A 24,377-nucleotide genomic window follows, 5' to 3' on the forward strand; every position below is an offset into this window, starting at 1 on the left:
GGGGAAGGGGGCCAGGGAGGTGAGGCACGGGGCACAGGAACGGGGGCCTCCAGGTGTGGCAGAGGGGCAAAGGTAGCAGGGGAGCAGGTAGCAGCTGCTGGTATGGCCCCAATCCATGTTAAACGGAGGGGGAAAAAAATTGTCTTGCAATCAAGTAAGTAAGTTGCAGCAAGGAAATTTTAGGTTAGCTATTAGGAAGAATTTTCTCACTAGGAGGGCAGTAAAGCACTGGAACAGGTTACCCAGAGAGGTGGTGAACTCTCCATCCTTGGAGGTTTTTAAGGCCCAGCTAAACAAAGCCTCGGCTGGGATGATCTAGTTGGGGATGGTCCTGCTTTGAGCAGGGGTTTGGACTGGATGATCTCCTGAGGTCCCTCCCAAACCTCATTTTCTATGATTCTGTGGTATTCTTCTAACTGGACAGGTATTGAACCTAATAAATATTCCCCTAACTCCTCTAACAAAATGCTAAATAAAACAAGAATAACATGTTTTATCTGACAGCCATTTTGAAAATGTACTAAGTTTAAATAACATTAATTAAATGGTTGAGTCTTCTTCAGACAGATGGAGTAAGTGAGATAATTGTGAAAACATGCTTAAAATGAAAATATGCCAGCAGGTGAAAGGGATGAATTTAGGTAACATGGAAATAATATTCCTTATGTGCTTTCCCAGCCTTCAGTGTTAGAAGAACTTTCTATATAAGCAAACAGAGAGGTGTCATTTAGTGGACATTAATAGCAAAGTTAATTGACAGCATTTGGCTCAGATGTCTGTATTTGAAAATGAAAGAGTAGCTTTTAGTCCATGAAGTATTGACAGAGTTTATTCAGTTGGTTCCATTATTTCTGAGACAGTAATTAATTTCCCCAAATCACATACAGTAAGATAAGACTTTGTCTCATTTTAGTTCACTATAGAAATACTCAAGAGTCCTTATTCAGCAACAACGCATTGTCTCTTGTAATACAATTAATGACAGGCTGAGCACAGAAGAATTTCCATCTAGTACAGGAGGTACAATCGAGAAACAGAGCTTCTTATAGTCACTGGCTGCTTTGAGATGGACCCCTATTGCTTAGCAAGTTGACATACACCTTGGAATGGCATTATTTTGAGGAAAAAAATAATACTTTTCAAAGGAAAAGCATTGTAATGTTTTGAAGTGAAATGTCAAGTCGTTTTCTGTAGCTGTAGGATAGGCCAACTGTAGTATCTTATAGCAGATGAGAGCTACTACACAATAATATAAAAGTAAAATAGTTCCCACTGCAAAGCAATCACTAACATGTTTTACAGTTTTCTGAAACTCTTCTTTCATCCAGAGAAAAAAAAATCTTGGTATATTGTGTGTATATTATATGGCTATAGTACAGCATAGTATATATTATGAAATATAAACTATACTATACCCATACATATATAATACTTATACATTAAACTAGGGAAACTGCTAGGGAGTAATGTTTTAAAAATAATAATATCAGAAACTAATGAATGAATTATGGGTTATGCCAAGCACAAAATGCTCCCTCGCACATCAAAGCACCCCCCTTCCCTTCCCCCCCCCCCCCCTTTTTTTTTAATTGTCTGCTGGATGTCTGTGCTGGCTGCTGTTTTCAGTTCTGGTTGTCAGAATGTGTTACCATTGTCTTACCAGCATTAAAAATCTCTGTGGCATTATTCTTAATTCAATGTTTTAAAAAAGAACTTCACATCTTGTCTGTGCACTGTTAAAGCAGGCTATAAGAAATAACATCCTTTTGTACACCCCTGGCAAAAGGTTTGCTGACAATTAATGTACTTTTCTAAAATGCATGTTGGAGGGGTGGCTTGATAAGCGCACATTATGCATGCATTCTCATCCTAATATGCTTAGTAATACCTTAGTTAACATTTATATTATACTGACAGAGTTTTCAGCTATGCATAAATATTTAAAATGGAGTTTTATGACCCAACTTCATGTCTAATGATAGTATTCTGCCCTACTCAGTGGGAAACCTAAGGCCAGTTCCCCATCCTCCTTTGAAATGCTTGCAGTCAGTCAGTGCTGGGAGTGCCATGGGTACTTTATTTCTTATGGTTTTGGAGACACTGGTATAACTGTATATAAAAATATCAAGGCAACCCCATCTTTTTAATCTAGGACACAACTGATAAATATTAAAAGAGAATCACCTTGCACACCCATGTATGCAGATATTTCATTCATGTTAACATACCTCTCATCTTTCAATGAGATACAGTAAATAAAACAATAGGGATGGCCATTCATGTAAGATAAAGGGGTGAGTTCATACAGTGAATAGAACAAATACACAAACTGATCTACTAAATTCAGAAGTTTGTATAACAGACGAGTGTTTGAAAAGTATTGCCCTTGCTTAAAAGTAGAGGACAGAGCTATGTAGTGCTCTGAAAAAGAGAAAAGTAGCAAGGACGTAATGTGGAAGAGGAGTCAAAGCCTCTAAGAGGGAGTGGAGAAGCAGGGGTACTTGATTAGAGATGAAAAGAAGGGAGACGAGGACACAGGATCCATGTGCCTGTTGTACCTATTGCTGGTATTTATTTGAATTAGGTATGGTCTGCTTAATTTTTCCATCCTGTTCATTAATCCACGTTAATTACTATTTTGCTGTCTTGATATACATAGCATCAACTTTTTGTTCTTTACTGCACCAAATAGAAAACATATGTTTGGCTGAACAGTCTGTGATATGGCCTCTAGCAAGAGAGTTAGCTCCAGTTTTCTTCAACAGAACACGTCACACCAGCTGAGGATCTGGCCTGCATTTCTGAAGTCAGTTTTTTTTTGGCAGGCACAGATCACTGTATTGGTAAAATCTGTTTTTTCCTGTGATTCTCATACTAGAGAGAGCTGCTGTCAAAAATGAATATGCCTCCAAGCATCAGTGTTTAGTTATCCTGGTGCACCTGTTATTCCAAAGTATTTAAGGACTCTGCAGTAAAAATGAAGACAATAACACAAATTGAGGGTTTCTTTGCTCTTTTTTTTAAAGCCTGTTCATTCAAACAGATAGACATGAAAGAAACTGACTGGTGATCAATACCCCCAATATTTCAGAGTTTTTCAATAACCAAGTCATGGGTGTGGCATATTTCAGATGGGTACTTTTGCCTGAAGTAGTGAGCTCCGCTAGGCAGATATACTGCTGTAGCAGGTACATATGACTGCAACTTTTCAATATCTAATCTTGGTAATAACCTCTCCCTTGTTTTATCATCTACCTACAGCAAATCCTACCAGAGCAGGAGGAAGAGAGTATCCTGGCCCATCGGAGGTGATTCGTGAATCCAGCAGCACAACAGGCATGGTAGTTGGCATCGTAGCGGCAGCAGCACTGTGTATCCTAATCCTCCTGTATGCCATGTACAAGTACAGAAACAGAGATGAAGGTTCATACCATGTAGACGAGAGTCGAAACTACATCAGTAACTCCGCACAATCCAACGGGGCTGTGATTAAGGAAAAACAGCCCAGCAGTGCTAAAAGTTCCAACAAAAACAAGAAAAATAAGGATAAGGAATACTATGTCTGATCCCAACATCTAAAAGAACACTTGTATAGAAATAGTCTTCATTTTATCTGAGACATAATACAAACTTATTTACTTTACTTTTTATGAAGCACATACAAAACAAACAAACAAAGACAAGACAGGGAATGCAGTCAGAAAGGAAAGACTGTTTTTAAAAACAAGCATTTCATGCTCTTGTTTTTCAGAAACAGGAGTCAATACATTCCCTAGCATCCACAGTGTTTTCATTTACTCTGCCTGTCTTTATGTTGCTGGAACATTTCTGAGAGACAATGATGACACCATGCATTCATAAAGCAAGGAGTATTACTACGACATCAAGGCACAATATGAAACAAAACCAATAAAAAACACAAAACAGAAAAAAAAAAAGAAAAAAAAGAAGCTACCTATGATTCCGGATTTAGCCAAAGTGCTAGCGCTTTCTTGAGAAGTAAGTTAGTCTTATTGCCAGAGAAGACTGTCATTATACACAGTGATTCAGCGAGCAAACACAAAGAGTTTGCCATCTGGTGCAGTGAAGCAATGATTGGAAACTTGCATTTGGAAACAAAGTGCTGGCTTTTCTGAAGACTTGCGTTAAAACACTTTCAAAAAGCCCCTTTCTGGTTGTGAGGAAAATAGTACGGAGGCCTTATTTTCAAAAACAAAACAAAAAGTATGGAATATAAGGCACATTTTCACAAAAAAACAAGAGGGCATAGATGCAATCATTGGGAAATTTTCATGCACGCTTAATATGTTATTACATATGTTTATATAAAAACACATCTATATGTGCTTTCTGGACTGTGATAAGTGATGTTTTATAGCCTGTTGTATAGAAAATGCAAACTATATCTGCTCTTCGGCCATTTTTGGTAAACTCAATGTTATAAGTGTTGCTAGGTATAGAAAGTTTTATGACATCTGGAGCAACAGACATATTTCAGTTTTTTGCAGCCATTATAAATTGTCACAATTTTCTTCCTTTTTTATTTTAAATTTACAGTGTGGTGATTATACTAAGGGGGATGTGTATGAATGTATATAAGAGTCAGCTAATTTTTTTCTTACCTGTACAGCCTCTATTCTGTTGCAATTCAGTTTTAGTAGTTTGTATGAAAGAAGTGGATTAGAAAGAAAAAATATATATATATCTATTGTATTTTCCTCTCCCCTCCTATCCCCAGTTCCTGCTTCCTATACATGTCAATTTAGTTAATCAGGATCACCAGTTTTCCCTGAAATATTCCACATCCATAAACTAACTGAGTATTTAGTGACTTAAAGTGACCTTTTGGCTCCAATCAAAGTTTAATCATTGGGCAGCATCTTTTGTTTTAAAGAAATCATGCTCCCTGGGAAATGATGAAAGCTTTGGGAATCTTAATTATGAATCATACAGCATGTATCTGGCATTCTGTTGTATGTGTGATAACCACTACACAGGTGAGCGGTATAAGACCTAAAAGTTTGAGTCCTTCAGATTACCCTGGCTACTTCAACTGAGGAATCCCCCAACCCTATCCCCCATAAAAATAACTTGATGCGCATGCTAAACATTTTTTTTTTTAATTGTGCATTTTGTCATAAGAAAAGAAGTATTTTTAGCTAAGTTTATTCTATAGTATTACAAGGTACCATAACCACACACTGAAATATAAGTTGAGCACTGATCATATTTTAAAATAATACTTAATTGTTTTCTCTACATATATAAATAACACTACTGCATTTTAGTTAAACATATTAAATATGATAATGTTATGAATTTACACATTAAGGTTTTTTTTAATGTTGTTTCATTGGGTTCACAGCAATAAATCACAGAGTAACATTTTACGTATATGGAAGCTCAAAGGGAATATGTTAGGCTGAGAAAGGGTAGTTCAATAGAAATCAACTGAATCACTAGGCGGCCTCCTGGGAGGAATATAGATGTTCACACTTTACAGACAGGAAGAAAGAATTTAAAATTAGCTTTGAACAGCAGGGGCAACACATCTTCTGGTGTGTTATTCACTGTAGCTGATGAAAAATGCTGGGTATTGGTACAGCTATCTATCTTGGACACAGAGTGCTTTGGAAATACATGTCGCTGACATGAGAGTGCCACTCTCAGAGGTCGCCAGACAAACCGAGGTATGTATTATACCATATTTGTAAGGGATTTTTCTTTCCATGAGCATTTGCAGGAAGTGGAGGTAAGGTTGTCTGACAGGGTCTTTTTTTGCTTGTTTGGCAGTTTGTTTGTTTGTTTTTAAACGCTGTTCAAAATCATCTCTTTGATTCATTGTTCACTTGTGGCACTCTTAACTTCACCCATCTTTGTTAGTCAGCTGTACTCAGGGAAAGCTAGGGAATAGGTATGCTGAAGGCCAATATTTAAATCATGAGTTTTCAGCTAGTGGGAGTGGGGGTGGGAGGGAAGAAGTTGACTGCCAGATAATGTTTAGAACTGAGATTTCCAGGGCTTCGAGATATGTGGAAGGACAAAGATGAGCTGAACAAAGGAGTTCTGCAGTATATGGTTTGGGCAGGTGGATATGGTTCTTTATAGCTTGATGTGGATTGTTGCAACCCAAGTAGCGTGACCAGGTCACCTGTCAAGCAGTTAATGTGCCAATAGGCAGACGTTTTAACTAAATAATGACATCAAAGAATAAAAGATATGCAACTGCTAAACAAATACATTTTAACACTGTTTCTGGAAGTTCTCTTTTTTTCTCTTTGATTTCATGATTTAATGAAGAACAAACACAGAAGTATCAGTTTCAGAAGCTTCAATAACTGAATTAAAATTCCTTTATGTTAAAACTACCTAACAGAAAATTGGATCCCTTCTGTATAATAATCTAATTTGTTGATTGTGATAGCTTCATTTCTATTACTGTATTGTATTGCTTTTTTTTAACAAACCACTAAAATAATGTGCAAAATGATTCCAAACCCAAAACATCAAAAAGAGGCCCAATGCCCCTAACCTTATAGTGCTTTCTGTGATAGATATTTACAAATTTTTTGATTTGTTGCAAGGCCAATTTATCCATTATTGGAAATGCTAAGCAAGTGGAATTTACTGTTTTGTTAATAAAAATGTTTCTTAATACAACTGTTGACTTTTTTTCTTTTCTTACCTTTGCTTTGTGTCCCATATCTGTTAGAAGACATTAAAAACAAGACACTTTGAAATAACAGGATTTTGTGCTAACTGCAGCCCAGTTGTGCAACTATTGTGGATGTTCACAAGCACTGATTCACAAGTGTTCTGCAGATGTTAAGGGAATGTCAAAGTATTGATCAGCATTACCTAGTGGTTCTCTTTCTGTGCCCTGTGATGCCAGTTAGAGCTGTTTGGAATATTCCCAACAAACACAATTAATGCCTTTTTAACCATATAATTATTTAACTATATATGTGTGTGTGTGTTTGTGTGTGTTTGTGTGTGTGTATACGGATGGATGTATATGTGTGTGTGTGCGTGTGTATTATATTGCCTTTTGTTCAAAACATGCTTCAAAAAAATGAAAACCAATTATTGGGGGGGGGTTGCAAATACAGATGTTTTATCTCCCTCCTTTTTTACTCCCCTTGTTTTTCCTCCTTTTCCAATGGAAAGCGGGTGGCTAAAAGTAGGGAATGAGAGCAAAATTTAAGTGTGCAAAAGTTTGGATTTTGCTTGGTTGAAAAGTATTAAGTACTAAAGTAATAAAGTACTAAATTCCTTTTGGTAAATATATGTATCAGTTTTCAACTGGTACTAGTTCTGAAGGCCTTTGGTGCCTAATTCAGAAGTAACAAGTGAAGTTACACATTACATTTAGACCATACTAAATCTGTGGAATATTAAGCAGTGTTAAAATAAGAACATGTTATGAGCAGTCCCGCATTGAGGGTTAATACCTTTTTGTGCACAGCTCTGACTTGTCACTAGAAGACTGGCAAGCAGAGGTGCGGCTAGGAGCCAGGACACCTGGGTTCTGTCCCTGATCTGCAGAGGTGGGGGTTGGAAGCATGCCTCCTGTGATGCTAAAGAACTGAATATTGCTCACTTTATCTCCATGGAGCAGACTGAAGTTACCCGTACAGAATCTATTTACCATCGCCCAGAGTTAACCCTCACCTGAAGTGGCTTAACTTAGAGATGCTCAGAGAGCAGTTGGCATGAGTTAACGGGCTTTAACATTGAGATGCTCACATTTAAGTGTGCTTAGTATGGTCCAAGTGTAACATGTAACTTCACTCTAATTTCAAATATATCAGTAGTCCCCTTGTCTTCAACTCGATTATTCATCTGGTTAGTTAGATGCAGGGTTAAGGACTTCATTGAGCTAATGTCATTAAAACAATATAGCTCTATTATATTTTATTTAGAAATGTATTTTATTTAAAAAAAACTATGAGCCTTAACTGCTTTAAACTTGGTAGCTATTATATGGCTTTCATAAATATGGCTTATTTTGTATTTAGGAACTTGGTTTATATTTCATTAATTAATTGGAGGAATTGTAGCAAGAGCAAATTTTGTCTCGTGGTCATATACTACACTTCCATGTACACTTTATTTATTTATTTCTCTTATTCACCTGTGTTCCACTCTCCCTTTCACAAAAACGAATGGCCTCTCGGCACCCATTTCATCAGTCATTAGTTTGGTGTTTAAGTGCTGGCTTCCATAATCAATCATCACTGCTGCCAAGTAACTAGGGTTTTACAAGGTGAGAAAACTTAGGAAATGAAAGCAGAGCATTCTGACATTTTATAAATAACAGCTGCTTGGTTGGGCTTCTCACTGTACTTTGTATTCCAACATAGCAGTTTTAAATTGAGGACCTCAAATTTCCCATTAAATCCCCTCAATTCACATATTGGTTATTGGAATTCAAGAGGACCCTAACCATGGTTGTGTTCATTTGTCACTCAAACTTGATGCATCTTCTAAGAGTGTGACTAACCCGGTGTAAGTATTCACCAGTTGACTAAGAATCTTAAAGCTCTAGTTCCTGCAGTCCAGTGTTTACATGTTTACATGAAAAAAAATATAATATATTTTTAAACATTTTTATTTAAAAATAAATATTTATCACTTTCATGGTTACAAGGCAAAGTTTGAAAATGTCACTCTGAGGGCTCAGGAAACAAAGTAATAATAAAAAAACCCCCCTCAAAACAGATTGTGGAGGGGGAAAGAATCCCATTCACTGTAAGGAAATCTCATGTTCTGAAGATTTATTTTGTTGTCATGAAGTCGGATGAGAATTTTATTTTTTCTCATTGGTTGGCTAGTTTTATGGCTGTCTCCAAATGAAAAAATATGTCCCCTTTCCTGAAATAGGCAAAATCTTCGAAAGGAGCCAAACCACACTGTTTAGGCTACAGCCCTCATCTCAACATCCAGGTGGTCCTCCTTCCCTTTTCGGGGATGCTTGCTTGTCCAGGTCCTCTCCAGGCCTCCTCTCTTGTGATCCCTCTTCAGGCTTCTGCATAATACCATTTCCCTTTAATAAAGGCCTGATGGGGTATCTCCACAACTTTCAAAAACCATAGATCTATCCACAGTAACATCTATTCACCTCTAAGTTGGGCTGACTTATCTTATCTAAGGAAAAATAGAAGATCCACCATAAGTGGCACACACACAGACACTGCCATTCTTAGAGAACACCAGACTCCTAGTCAATAAATTATCTTTCAGTATTTCATATTATTACATAGGAGTTTTAGAAATCTGAAGGCCATTAAACCATATCTGTCCTGGAAGTAACATATATCATTACATTGCTAAGAAGCTCAAAAACTGCATAAATTGCTGCTTGAACTGTTTTGGAATTATCTGTTTTGATTAAATTAACCTGGGCGGGAGGGGGGAGGAACTTTGGCAGCCAGAATAAAATGTTACTGATTATTATGAATAGCCCCCAAACCTTACCATTGGAACTATCATGAAGCCATCTGAAATGCCAAGATAGTCTTTTCTGATGCTAATGTTAAGGTGTCTATGAAAGTTCCCTGCTTTTCATAGGTTCATAGAGAGCCTACTCTTTACTACAGAAAAATATTGCAAACTAACATCTGCTGCAAGACCATTTTAATAAAAAATGTTCCCAATGAAATTATGCAAAATTAAGCTTAGGGATTTTTCAGTTGAAAATAACACAGGTTGATCCCTTAGAGAATAGAAAATTGAAATAAGTCAGTGAATGACAGGCATTTCATCTACACTTTTACAGCAGCCCTGCATAAAACTTCAATCTGCAATATAGCTGTCCAAATGGACAGGCATTTCTGCGGTATAACAGGTGGCCATGTAACTATACACGTGCCCAATGCCTGCTCTGATGCATGTTAATTAGCACATTTCAGAGCAGACTCGATTAACTGAATCTGCTGAAGCATGCTAATTAGTATGTTCCAGCACGCCTAGCATCACATGTATTTGGTGTCCCTATGCTTCAAAATGGTGGCAGAGGCACTTTAAAGCTCACCAATTGAGCTTTAGTTAAAGTACCCCCACTGCCATTTTGAAGTGCAGGGCGCAGAATACATGAGATGCTGGAGGCACTTTAACTAGAGTGGCTCCCCAGACCACCTCTAATTAAAGCACCCCCCTCCTCCCCCACAACACCAGAGTATGTGTAAAGAAGCTCGTAACGATCTGCTTCTGTTTTCCAGGAATGTTTCAGTAGAAAGTTAATGGGAAGTGAGCCAGGGAAAATCTAAAAGAGAACACATGTCCTGCACCATAGGAGACTGAAGTATGCACATCAGTTATTTAGCCCAAGGTTTAAAGCAGCAGAGTACACTGGCAGCAGAACAGGATAGTTCAATGAAAACACTGAACCAGTCTAATAATTGTGTCTGCATGTCAAAAATGTTTGGGCACCTTTGCCTTCAGCTCTATCACATACCGACCTAGGCAATTCTTTACTGCTGAGTAGTGTAAATGAAAGAAACTGGTGGTCTGAGTCCCAAATCCATATCCAAAGCCCAACCACCAAGAAGTGCCTTGCTTAAGTAGGCTCAACACAAGAATATAGAATCTTTACTACCCTCTTAATCTTGCAGGTGATTTTCACTGTTCATGACCGAGACTCAACATGGAACAACATGGAAAACATGGCCTTGCCACTCTCATTACTTTTATATGGAAATAGAGTTGGGCAAGATATCTGAGCTTTTAGAAAATTGAAACATTTTGAATTTTTACCTTCCAAAGACATTCTAAGCTTCAAAACAATGAAGCGGAGAAAAGACTTCAGGCTGCTTGCATTATTTGCTCTACATTTTCACTCTCTTTGTATAAATTACAAGAGGATTAAGGTTGCATATCTACCCACTCAAAAGTTAGGAAATACCAGAATTAGGTTAGTCTGTGTCACCTTACTTCAGCCCTCTTGTGTACCACCATTATTTATACCATTTTGACATGCAATTGTAATTTTCTTATTCAGAACTGGTGTCTCATTCAGTGCACCAGATGGGCAGTGTTCACCCAATGGGTAGCCATTTAATAGATCTTGTTGTCCTTGTCATTCAGTATGTTCGCACAAGCCTTGCTCATGTCACACTATTCAAAGTTTTTAGTGAAAACAAATATCGATTTTTTTCTGGGATATTTCAATGGCATTATCATCAGAGTATCTGAGTGCATCACAGACATTAGTGGGTGATCGCATCATTCCTGTGAAGTTGATGGCAATGGTGTTATCTCTATTTTGTCTCCATCATCTCCAAGTAGAAAATTTAGGCCACGTGTTCACAAATTTTGGGGATCCAACTTGACATACCAAGAGCTTATCTCTCATCAGAACATAATAGAGTGATGCGTTCAAAAGACAGATCCTTCAGTTGGAGCTGTGGACATTCAGCACTTCTGCAAATTTAACTCTTGATGTATTTTGGACACCCAGAAAATGAAGGACAGCTGAGTTTTCTAGAATGCAGTTTCCTAAGATTTTTTTTCTGTAAAAAACTCCAACACAAGCCAAAGAAATCCAGAATATAGAAACACAGTGACCACCCCCCAAATCAACTGCTAGGTAGCAGAGACCTTTACTACGAGGTAATAGTTAAGGATAGCTCAGCAGTCTATTGTTATCAAAAGACAAGGCATGACTGAGATTGAGACAGACATTTTGTTAGTGGGTTACATATCCATTTGCTGACAGCAAAGGAATGAAGAGACTGAGGACTCCTGGATTCACTTGCAGGTGCTGTGAGTAAGTCTCTCCAGTGATAAACTTTTCTCCCCCACTTTCTTCCCAATCTGTTTTTCCCCACACTCCTATTTCCAGCTCCTATTATTGGCAAACTACCCATCCCTATCTCTTTCTCCCTATTCAAGGCTCTTACACTTTGCCCCCAGCTCCTTCACCTGTCGCCCTGTCACCCTAGTTCTTATCTTGCCTCAACTTCTCTGTCTATTCTATTTTGTTCCTTGTCTCCCTCTCTTGCTAACTGGCACCCTGTTTTTCTCCCTGAAGTCAAGTCAAGCTGTTTTTAATGAATTGGCTCCATCTGGGTACTAGTAACAGAAACATTATGGATAGTTGCAGGGGCAGATCCAGGATTTGGCAAAGCGGGGGCTGGGAGCAGCAACCCCTACTGCAAGGGTGATTGCACCCTTCTCCCAGGTAGTGCAGGCAGACTGTACCCTAGGACTTTTTAAAGACCTCCAAACAGCTAAGAATTCCCCCACTTTCCTCTCCAAGCTCAAAAGCACATCCTCCTGCTCATCCCTGACTCAGTTTTTGCACTGCTGCTGCTTTTCTCCTGGTTTGAAGATTGTGAGCCCAGCCCCCATGTGGCCTGGCTGCAGCAGGCAGGAGCAGCTTTGAAGCTCCAGGGACAGGAGTTCCCCAGCTCCTGGGAGAGTGGAGAAAGCAGCGGCAGCAGCAAGTGACGGGGATGAGCACTGAAGGGAAGGGAAGGGGGATTCTCACCTGCTTTGGAGACTTAAAAAAAAATTCCCCCAGAGGCTCCCAAGGTACAATCCAGTCTGAAAGGGGATTGCAGTCGTGCCACTGCATCCCCTCTGGATCTGTGCTGGGTAGTTGATAGAGAATCTCTCTTCTCCCAGTGAGTGTGGTCCTCCCCATCTGGGAAGAGCAATTAGATAAAATCCTGCTTTGCCCCTACAGCCCTCAGATGCAGCATACTCAGAGCTTCTCTGCACGGGGACAGTCAGGAACATTATTCAATGCTAACTTACCTTTTAAACTGAATTAATTTATTGTGTGTAGATAAGGTCACTTGTGTAGATAAGGTCACTTCAAATTACAGCAACTTGAGTTCTGAATTGTGCTTTTGCACCTGTGTTTATTAATAAGCTTGAAATGATCGACTTCAGATGAACTTTCCTAAGTGTCCTGGCATACAAGGGAATGAAGCATGCTCAGCACACACTGAAGCTTCAGTTAATTTAACTTCCAGGCCCTAACTAAGCATGTGTCAAAAGGCTTATAATTTGATCAAATTTTTGTGGAACTGTAAAAAAACAAACAAACAAAAAACAAAACAAACCACAACAAAAACCCCTCTAATGCCAGGGTGATTCTCCTGGGCCAAATTTCAAATCTCTGCTCTTTGTATGGTGGAACTAGAGCTTCCCAAAATGTGTTGCACTGGTATGAACTAAACAACATATTCACCTCTAAGATAAATCTAAGGAACTACTGCACTAGCTTAGCTTTAAACATTGAAGACAAGCCAAAAGAAAACAAAACAGCCCATGGGTGACTGGTGCCTCCTGAATCTGGGAGGGCACCATATCACCGATGGGGAGGGGAGGGGGGGTCCCCCAGCAGTGGATCACCAAACCAACTGCGAAACCAGAAGTGCACTTCCACCAGGACTTCCAGTTTCATGACTGGACTTCCAGGGGGTGCACAGCTGATCTCAGGGGCACCCACGTGCATCCCCTACACGTCACCAATGAAACAGCCTGAGAAAGAACCTGACACTTATAAGCTACTGAAAATGATTTATTAAACTGGTGGAAGTGGTGGGCCAGCTTAACAATTGAAGGGTGTTGAAAGCTGCTTCTATAAAAGTTTATAAAAACCCTTGTTATCAATCACTTATCTGATGCTATGGCCTTTTTCATGAAGGCAACACATACAAAGAAAGTTTACAGGTAGAATCAGTGTTTTTCATGGGTAGGGGCTTGAAAATGGAAAGGACCGTATCTATAAGGATGCAACCTAATTGATGCTGATTTATCTGCAAAGAAAGAACTTGGAAAGCATCCAATTTTGTGTGTGTGCTGAATCTGACAGGTATCTAGCAACACACACCAATGCAGAAGTCTTTGATTGTGCATATTTAGGCATTAGGTAACTGCAGCAGTGTTTTGCGTGCCCAGACAGACTGAGCCTGATGTTCTGTTGAGATATCTAAACTCTGACCTTTAGGCAAAGGAGACATTGACTTCCTGCATTTTCTCATAGTCCCCAACCTTCCTGGTATTTCTCTGCCTTCTTTGTTGCTTGAGGATTCAGCATGGGGAGAAATTACTTTTTATTCCTGTAGATCTCCTGCTGTTCCACAAGAGGCAATTGTCTCCCCATGCTCCTGTTCAAGGAGGAGATGCTGATTCAAACTCAGGTTTTCTCACTTTTCCCTAGTCTCTGCTCATCTTGATGAGCTAGCTAGAAGACAGAGACAGCCAGTGAGAGGCCCAGCCAGACTAGTCATGCTGGCATACAATGAGCAACCCATACCTTGTGAGGATCTCCAAAATGTATGGAAGGCATACATAGGAGAAAGTAGAGCTCAACATGTCAATTGGCCAGGGAGACTAACATGGGGAAGACAATGAAACAAGGGAATCCAAAAGGGTGTTTAAAGACCGTGGAGGAAGGAAATTAAGATATGTGATTGAGTAGAGGAACAATCAAAGATGGAAATCCTTAAAAGAAAAAACAGAAGGTCTTACTTCAGGGAACAAAGGAAATGCCACCGACATCTGTAAGTCAGTTTTGCAAATTCAGTTGGCTTGGATTCCTTGCTGGTTTTGCACGGACAGACTGTAGGATCTGCTCTGAGAATTTATCAGGTATTTTTTGCAGGCAGCCGCCTCACCAAGGCTAGCCACACTGACTGGAAACATTGCACTGCGCTTTACACAGGCTGCTCCTTACAGCCATTCAGCTGACAGCTGGTGCAATAGGTGGGAACCAAACTATTATACTGAGCAGTATACCAAACAGAAAGTACATCACAGCAATCTGAAAGGATTTTCAGTGATATCCATTTGGTTTCCAGGTGAGATGTGAGACACTGACCTAGAAAGGACAGCTCTGGTGTGTAAGCAAAGCAGAACATGGCTCATAGTATCTAGCCAGGCACCAAATGGCCAATGGAAAAAATTTTCATCTAAATCTTGAATGCACCTAGGAGGTTTTGAACACTGGAACCAATAACCAAGAAAGGCAGTGGAATCCACAACCCTTAAAGTTGTTAAGTGCACGTTGGAAAAACGCTTGGCAGCTGGGATGGTTTAGACAGGGGCAATCTTGCTGGACTAGATGACCCCTTGAGGTCCCTTCCACCCCTATTTTTTTATTATTCTAATCATGTTTCTTTAGTTTAATTCCCATGCTTCCTTCAGGCTAAGACTGGTTGAGAGATCACTTATACCTCTCTTCATGCTTGTACTTCAGGGATTATATGGGTAAGACAATAGCCTTTCAGTTTCCATTGTCACAAATACAGGCAGTCCTCGACTTACAACATTTCAAGTTACAACGTTTCGCACTTAAAACGTTTATAAATTGACACCCTGTTTCAACTTTCAAGTGTCAGTTTCAACTTTACAATGCTTAATCTGAAGTGATGCCATGCCAGTGAACAAGTTCGCTGTGTCGCTCATCTCCCCGGAGAATATTTGTCCAAATTTCCTTGGACACTTTCTTTAAGAAAGCAGACAAGACTCCAGAAAAACCTGCAGCCAAGACTCCCGAGAAGACTCTAGCCAAGAACCCTTCAAAAAGTCCAACCAAGAGCCTTTCAAAAAGTCCAGCAAAGTCACCTCAAAGAAGTTCTTCCAAATCACTCTGATTGCTATTTACAATATAAATACATTAATGTAGCTATATTACTTATCTATAATTGATCGAGTACAAATTTTTGGGGTATTTTTTGGTGAAAATAGGGTATTGGGTCTTGGTTCAGGAAACAATCCCCCGTTTATAACATTGTTTCTTATGAAAAAAATTGGTTCCAAATTACAACATTTCGAGTTAAGATGCGGTTTTCAGGAACCAATTGTATCGTAAGTCCGAGGAGTGCCTGTATGGCAGTCATTGCTGCAATAGACAAAGTGCCTACACATTTGAGTAACTTTGTCTAAGTAGGGACTGCAAGATTTGACCCCAAATCTATGTACCTTATTAAATACACATATATTTTCTTGCCATTCCTTGTAACAAGTAAGACTGGGATTTTTAGACACTAAATTCCTAAATATCTTTCAAAATCTGGTCCTTATTCCCTTACTCTTCTCTGAAAATTCTAGCCTAAAGTATTTGACTCTCCCTTGCATGACTCTATGCTGAGGTTTTTTACTCTTCTACACTGAGAAGGAACCTATTTCCTCAACATTTACAAAAAGGTCTTGATAACTGGCGTTGCAACAGAATTTTAAAAGCAGTTTTTGCATCTTGGGTGGTGGCAGCCAGGCTGATAGTAGCCACAAATCTTGTGACCCTTTAAATCAGTACCTAGAGTTGGTGCCTTGCTTGCCCACCCCTACTTACGCTATTATGTTACAGCTTTGGGTGAGTTGCACACTAACTGACCTCTACATGTGCTAGAGGTAGGAAAGGATAAAATCACCTGTTGATCTACCCAAGTGTAATTTCTTAAAAATGAGAGCTGAACCCACAATGAAACAGTGGAAGCAAATACCCTTTTCCTTAAGGGAAATTTGAATCCAGACTTTGCAGCTCAGGCCCATCTTCTAATGAAAAATTGGGGTTAATAATGTTTAGCATGAATCTCTGGCCTGATTCCTACTTCCTTTTCACACTTCCCACAGAAATTGCTTTTCTCCAGCAGGAAAGGCCTGATGCATTCCTGGATTTGGTCAGGACTTAATCAGTGGAAAACCTGAGCCAGATTCTCTGGTATTTTCTTAGACCTTCTTCAGTAATCTCTGTAATTACCCCTAGAGCTGTGCTTAAAATGGAAACTCAGTTACGACTTCAGTTATGGAGTAAATACCCTACCATGCCAGTTGCTGTGAAATTTGATGTTAAATATTTTGAAATGTTATTTTTTTCCTGTAAATTTTAAAGTGACAGACATCAAAGCCCAATGACAGCAATTCTGATCATAAAAAACTGTAATAAGTACAAAATCTTGAGAATATTCATACCTGTGTTTACTTAAACACCTGCCTCTAATGATATTCACTCCAAATTGAAATTCATGGCTAAAGAATTAGGTAGAAGTAATTTATATCTACATTTTCTCCAAACAAATATACTTGAGAAATCTTAAGTGTTTTAGGAACAACAACTCAAAAATATTTTCAGATGAAAAATGCCATACCAGTTAGCCGGTATATGAGTGCCAGGTGGGATTGTGTTTTGCATCTCAAACAGGACAAAAGCTACCTGAAATGAGGATCTTCTTCTGAAATAGCTGTTGAAAGCACCTATTTCAAAAGAGTGATTCAAGGAGAAAAAGAGAGTAATCATTATTACTCTTTTGTTCTCAAAAAATTGTTCTCCTAATGTCTCCTAATTCCAGCTCAAGATGGAGTTATGATAAGGATGCTGGAACTGATTCTTTATGACTTAAAGTCAGGATGTGATCTTACTGCATTTCCTTAAGTTCTGGAGGAAAAAAATGATTGTCTTTATATTGATGTTGTTATTGTTGTTTTATTTTAGCAAAGGCCACACACTCAGCATTTAGAAACATAAGGAGAAACAGTCCCTGCTAAAACAGGGCTTGTAATCTATGCTGGATTTTGGTAGCACCTTCTAGCAGAGAGGAAATCTTTACCTATTTGTTTAAATGTTTGTTAATAAACTTGAATTAGTTTTATTCCTTTGAGGGCTATATTGCCAGGAGTCCTGGGTAACGTGCAGTTTTACAGTTCTGAAGACCAAATTGTGATAAGTTACAGTTCAGGCACATGTAATTTTGTTGCTAACTTCACTTTGCTTTTTTGCGGGTAAGCCAGGACTTTACTGGGCCTTTGTACCAAAGCAGACTGTGTGGGGTTGGTGTCAAGACACACTCTCGTCCCTACGCTTGCGTGTCTGCTCCCAGCCAAGGATGCAGGAAGGTATGTAGCCCTGTAGGCTACTTGTACATGCCATGGGAGTTTAATTCAGTTTAGTTTTCCCTAAATTGAAATGGGCAGATTTTTAAAACACCACTTCAATTTAGGGCGAATTAAAGGAAAACTAAACCCCCGTGACATGTACACAAGGCAGAGTGGGGAGGGAGGGTGAGCTGCCGACAGGCCAAGCGGTTCCTGAGTTGCACAGGGACCCCCTCGGGCGGCACCCAGCCCAGGCGTTTCTGCAGGGTGCCACAGCCGTGGAGGGAAACACTGGGGCCCCGCACAGCTCAGGCAGTCAGGCAGGCTCTGGGGGGAAAAAAGAAAAAAGATCACTGCTTTTTTTTTTCTTCAGTGGAGCTTGCCTGCACGGGCTGTCACAGGGTCCCACAGCCCCTTAGCTGCACAGGGCCCACCAAACCCTGAGCACATCGGCTTTCAGTGCCCCAGGCACTGTTGCACTTTGTTAGTAGCAAACTAAAACAGCTCAGAGGTGCTTTATCTTGCTATGTACCAGTCATTTAAAGTGGAATACGCGACCAAACATGCAAACAGCAACACCACTAAAGCAGAATACGCTGCCAAATGTGCAAACAGCAATCCATTAAGGCAGTGCAAAAGGGAATTTAATCTGCTTTAAAGGCCAATTTTGTGGTGTGTACAAAGGCTCAGTGACTCTATGACCTTAGTAACTTGTTTCAGTGCTTCATCATCTGCAGTTAGAAATGCACTTGGGACTAGGTCTAATGGGATGTGAACTTGTAATCACAAGGTACATTAAGCCTTTTGTGGAAGGGTCATCTTTAAAGCATCATGAATGTGGAGGTTCTACATAGTAGGAACTTCCTTAACCAGATACTTTGAACAAGGTAGTTAGCCATGTTAGCCTGAAGTCAGGCAGAAGGCATGGCAGGTTCAGAGATGCATGAGCTTTCATAAGTGACAGCCTACTTTGTCAGATGTTATGAATTGGTTGGAGAAAACAGAGGTTCAATGCACTTGGGACTAGGTCCTGTTAACCACTACTTTCAGCAAATCCCTTCATAGCATCTGATGAAATAGGATGTCTATGAAAGCCCATGCTTCTCTGAACCAGTTAGTCTCTAAGCATAGGTGAGCCCAGGCATTTAAAAATGTAGGAGCAGTGGTGTAGGAACAGTGGCTGGTGCTACAGGAATGATGGCTGCATTCCCCAGCTCCCAGCCTGCTTCCCCCCCCCACCCCCCCAACTGGGATAGACAGATCAAACCATGGCAGTAGCACTAGCAGCTGGGGACTTTGTCTCCGAATCAGGGAAAAATCTCCACCCATCCTGCTCTAGGAACCTGCTTCATTCCCCACCATGCTCAGCAGCACTTCCCTTTATCTCCCGTTCCCTTCCTCCCCACTCTCTATTTACACCTCTGGGTACAGGAAGGTGAAACCTGCCTGATACTGCTTTCCCAGCTGCTTCTGCCCCACTCCAGCTTGGGTTGGAAGGAGTAGTTGTATGGGAGCTGGGCTTGGCTAGGGATAGCAGCAGCAGCAGGTGGGTTTCACCTCCCTACACCCACTCCCAGGCTGGTGGGGAACACCCAGGGGACCCAGACAACAAGGGGGAACTTGCCTATTGCTGCTGCTGTCCCTGGCTAAGTCCAGCTGCCCACACAGACCCATTGGAGTGAGGCAGGAGTAGCTCTTGAGCTTCCCTGAGTCCCGAGTTAGCCAGGGGTAGCTGCAGCTGTGGGAGGGTGGTTGGGGAAGGAATGGGAAAGGAGGTGAGCTGTCACTGAGCATGGAGGGGAAGAGACAGGTGCTGAGAGGAGGAAGATACTTGGTCTGTTTCAAAGAGTCAACTGTTAACAGGATAGAGTTTTCTGTTGAGCCATGTAAGACTTTTTGTGATGGAAAAGCTACAAGTAAACAATTTAAGGTAGAATGATATAATAATAGTCTAGATTAAAATGGCAAATGAGAGTGGGCCAGTGGGTAGAGCACTGGACTTGGACTGGGGAGATCTGGATTCCAGTCTGGCTTCTGTCACTAACCTGTTTCATGACCATGGAAGTCATGTGTTCCAATCTCTGTGCTTCAGTTTCCCCATCTGTACAATTAAGATGACAATATTAACTACCTTTATAAAGTACTCTGATTCATATATAAGTGCTATATAAGAGCTAGGTAGTAATATTTTTTTCATTTATTTAAAAGAGGCAAAACTTCCATGGACTTCACTGAAGCCAGGATTTTACTTTGGACACACCAAAGTAGTAGAATTTGCTGTCGAGCACAACATGCTGGACTCGTCTACATGTGAAATTAACATGATACAATAAACTCTGGAGTAGGTTGTGCCAGAGTTTATTGCTTCAGGGCACCACATTTACATGTGTACCTAGAACTGCAGCACGTGAAGCTGGGTCAGAGCAGCCCCTGCTGGCAGGGAGTCCTGGGGGTCATCCTGACAGCATGGAGCTGCTCCAACCTGTCTCAACATGCTGCAGAGGGGCTGGCGGGGGTACAAGGATTCTATAGTGTGGTGCTAGCTGCCAGGAAGCTCCCACACTGAGGCACCCTATGCCTGAGCCAGGCTCATCAACGTCTACACATGCATTGCAGCGCATTAAATAATGCTGCTGCAAAATAGTACTTGTGTTTACAAGTACTAAGAGTACAGTGGTAATTATTAGTTTACTGCAGCCTAATAGGGCCTCATGTGTAGAGACAGAAACTTTACTGCAGAGCTAATTAGGCAACTCCATAGTAAAAATCTTGTGTAGATGCACCCGCTGACAAATAAGCTATATAGTACCTTCATCCAAACCTCTGACCTAGATACCAAGGATATATGTCATAATTTAGAAAACTGAAAACAATTTGATCTACCTTTGCACGAATGAAATAGGCAATGGACTCATGTGGATCCATGACTTATTTTCACAGAGTTCTTAATGGCCTTTCATAACTCACTTTTAGTTCCACAACTGGTAAAATATGAAAGTCATGAATATCTTATGGCAATAAATAATGCAAAGTAACAAAATAAGGAGCATAGAAAAAATGCAATTCAATTTCCAAAATTGCCTTCAAAAGTTGTACAGATGTTGGGTAATAAAAGTGGTATAAAAACACAGCACTAGACCTTGTGATCTTAGCATGGAATAACAAAGGGATGTGGCTCTTCAACCTTAATACCTGGAATATTTTGACACCTGAAAGCAGGAGGATGAGGGATGACAAAGCATATCTAAGTATCCTTTTTTTACAGCAAAAATTAATGTGTTCAGTATGTAGGGTCTTGATCTAGATAGGCTCAAGGTGCACTGCTGAGTAAGGTGTGATGGCTCACATAGATGGAGCAGACCTAGCTTTAAAATGTCTGACTCAGGTACCTACAGCAGTGTAGCCAACAGCAGCACAGAACTAAGCTGGGCCTGACTGCTGAGGTTTCATCCAGTCTCTCAAGCTGGTGCTTGCAGCCCACGCTAAGTTTAGTGCTCCTGTGACAACTCTGGCAGCCATAGCCACAGTTGTTGGTTTAAAGCCAAGTCAGAATGTCTCCATAACTGGACCTGTGGTTGCAGTGTAGATGCACCCTGTCTTTGCATTGTAGGGTTTGCATTATACCTTGCAGGCATAGTTCTAAGTAAGGGTCACTGGGAATGTGTGCTGTCTCAGTAGGAGCTTGCAAAGGAATTGTATCGGAAGGCAGTACAATCCTACTGCAAGTCTCTTGACCTACAAGGAGCATGCAACCTGCTCGTCTAGGGGAGGTCTGCTCTGTTTTTAATCTGACTCTTTTGAAAAGGCATGCTCTAGCAAGAGTCTCTGTACTGCCCTCAGAGAAATGACTAGCCCTAGTGCACAGCGCAAGCAAAGGGAAGGTTCCTCTTCTGTGTTTCACTCTACTCCTCACCTTTTTCCCCTATGCCACAGCCAGGCCCATCTGCACGTATACATCTACCACTGACAGCGACAAGTGCAGTTGTGTGTGGAATCATCTGCTGCCCTTGGAAAATCTGACCCCGGATTTTTTACCCTCATTTTTCTAAACCTTGTTCCCCACTAGAAAAGCTTTCTCTGTGCAGCTACAGTGGCAAACTTCCTTAGCTAGATGTAGTTTGCATTGTCAAAATAGTGCTTTTGCTAGCATTATTTATACCATTTCCCTGAGAAAAATAAGTTATACAGGATAAAGGGTATAACTGTTTGTACACTAAGACTATTACCAGTACAAACTGTTGCAAAAAACCCCCCACACCCATAAGCAATATTGCTATAGCAGCAAATGTTTTGACTTGGTACCTTAGAGAGAAACCTGCAGAACCAATATTGAGCATGAAGCTCCTGCAGCTCAGTATCAGTAAATATTAGCTACAGCTAACTAGCTAATACCAGCCAGACAGAGAACAAAAACATTCCAGATTTGTGTGATTTGAAATAATGAACTCTTGAAAGCATTTACTTACTCTTTTTGGATAAAAAGAACTTGTAAACATGCATAGAAAAATGCTCAATTAAAGAGTGGGTACTAAATAATTAATTGCCTTTTTAAAGTTTTACAGCTTTTTCATTGATTTCTGAGTCTCGGGCTTATTCAGTATTATGTGGCATAGTATTGAGTTACTAGGAATGACCAAACTGAAGCAGGTCATTCTGTGCTTACAGATCTGAAAAACAAACAATTGTCTCATCTCCTCAGTCTTCTGCCTCGTCAGTTTGACCACATTTTCCTTGTACTTTTTTATCTGTTGTTTGTTACTTTAATGCATTAACTTTGGAGGTGATATTAGCAAAAACTGAACACCCACTTGATTTGCCACAGCCTTGGACAAGATGGAGCTCATTCCACAGCTAAAGGTGCATGTGCTCTTTTGAAAAAATGGGAATAGGTAAATGCCTCGGTTGGAAATCCGCTGTCCCGTCATCTTGTCATTACAGGCAATGTCTTGATATGTCAGTCACCGTTTCACTACTGTTGTATATAAAGACAACGTCAGTTTGAGAACCATTCTAAATATGTGGACTGTTAGGCTGTGTCAAATTTAGAATAGTTTCAGACAAGTCGCAAGTTGCACTTAATGCCATCTCTGACCTGCACAATCATGACTTGCCAATAAAAGGCCCTGCAAGCCAGGACTCTCTCCCTCCTCTGAGAGCAGAGCCTCAGGAGTTAAGCATGATGACAGCATGGAGCCTGGGGAAGCATGCCTCCCTGGGCTCCATGTTTTTCTTATCCGATGGCTCCACTCCCATTGTGAAGCCGCAGTGACAGCATGGACCCCAGGAAAGCATGCCTCCCCAGGCTCTATGCTTATAGCATCCTTATATGACTGGTCTGTGCAATGCACAGAAGGCAAATGTTAAGCTCTGCAAGGAGACTGACATGCTTTATTCCAAGAACCAGATAATCCATCAATAACAAAACCTTGCACATCCCTAGAACCCTCTAACTGTGAACATTTAAAATACTAATGAATTAGTCCAGTAGGCCAAGATGTGGGAATATTATTACTCTCATTTACACTGGAAGTAAATAGTTAAGTGACTTGGTTGAGAGCACTTGGAAGTCTGTAGCAGAGCTGGTCATCAGATCTTGGTTTCCTGAGTTCTAGGTCTTGTCAAGCACTGCCACCTGAAGAATACGAACATCTGACAAGATTATAAAATGTACATGAACCATCCTTCTCCTTGTCCAGGGTGAGAGAGGCAGTAAAGAACATATTTTTTCTACTGTTGCAATTGCTAATAATGACTATCTCTTAGCATCTTTAAGACTGATATTAACTAGAAAAACACCAGGCTTTGATAAGAATGAATACTATTTTACTCACCGAGTGGGATGACTGAAAATATTTGGACTGCTCACATAGTAAGGTACTGATTCATCCTGAGTAAGAGTGGTGTCATCTGGCTTTGAATGTGTATGACCCTAGAAATGAAACAAATAATTAGGAGGAGCAATATTAGCTGGCTTTTAATTTCTTTACTTCGTATAGCTTCTTGTCCAAAGCAATAAACATTAAAGACTAAGAAATGTTTTTAAAAGATTGCACCAGTGTAACCAAATCCAGTTCCCTATATTGGTGTACACCAATACTAAGAGACACTTTCACTGTCTTAAACCTTCCTTCAGTCAGCAAATTACCAGGTTGAATGCAAGTCTTTACACCAGTTTAATTTTTTTGTTTTTGTTTTCAGACCTGATGTATAGCATAGTCTGATATTTTCCTCTGCTTTAAATACATCATACATTCATTTGCAATATATAGAATATTTTTTATCTAAAAAAGAAAGGGAAAAGGCATACATCCAATTAAATTTACAGTGGGAGAGTAAATAAAAGTTTACTGTGCATTTCTTCCCCAATTAAACTTTATGGATTGCTTTAACATAATTAGAAGATAAGATTAACTTGGAGTTCTTGGCATTTAAAAGAGCAAAATATATCCCATTTTAGCCAATTGCTGTTTAGCAGAGAAACGAGGGGGTTATGATTTCCTTCCCCCTTCCAATAATGACCAAGGATATTGAAGAAAATGTATGTTGAATTG

At 40.1% G+C, this 24,377-nt stretch overlaps 1 protein-coding gene across 16 annotated transcripts in view; it reads left to right on the forward strand.

Moving 5' to 3' along the window:
• Positions 1-6,458, forward strand: part of NRXN1 (neurexin 1) — a 1,211,846-nt gene extending 1,205,388 nt beyond the window's left edge. For all 16 annotated transcript variants that reach the window (XM_025201341.1, XM_025201393.1, XM_025201684.1 and 13 more), the window contains one exon: positions 3,262-6,458. In XM_025201341.1, the coding sequence (XP_025057126.1) occupies positions 3,262-3,566 (305 nt within the window). In that variant the 3' untranslated portion in view covers positions 3,567-6,458. The remainder of the gene's footprint in view (positions 1-3,261) is intronic.
• The last annotated feature ends 17,919 nt before the right edge of the window (positions 6,459-24,377 follow it).

This window comes from Alligator sinensis, unplaced genomic scaffold (genome assembly GCF_000455745.1).
Source record: "Alligator sinensis unplaced genomic scaffold, ASM45574v1 scaffold131_1, whole genome shotgun sequence".
Taxonomy (NCBI): domain Eukaryota; kingdom Metazoa; phylum Chordata; order Crocodylia; family Alligatoridae; genus Alligator; species Alligator sinensis.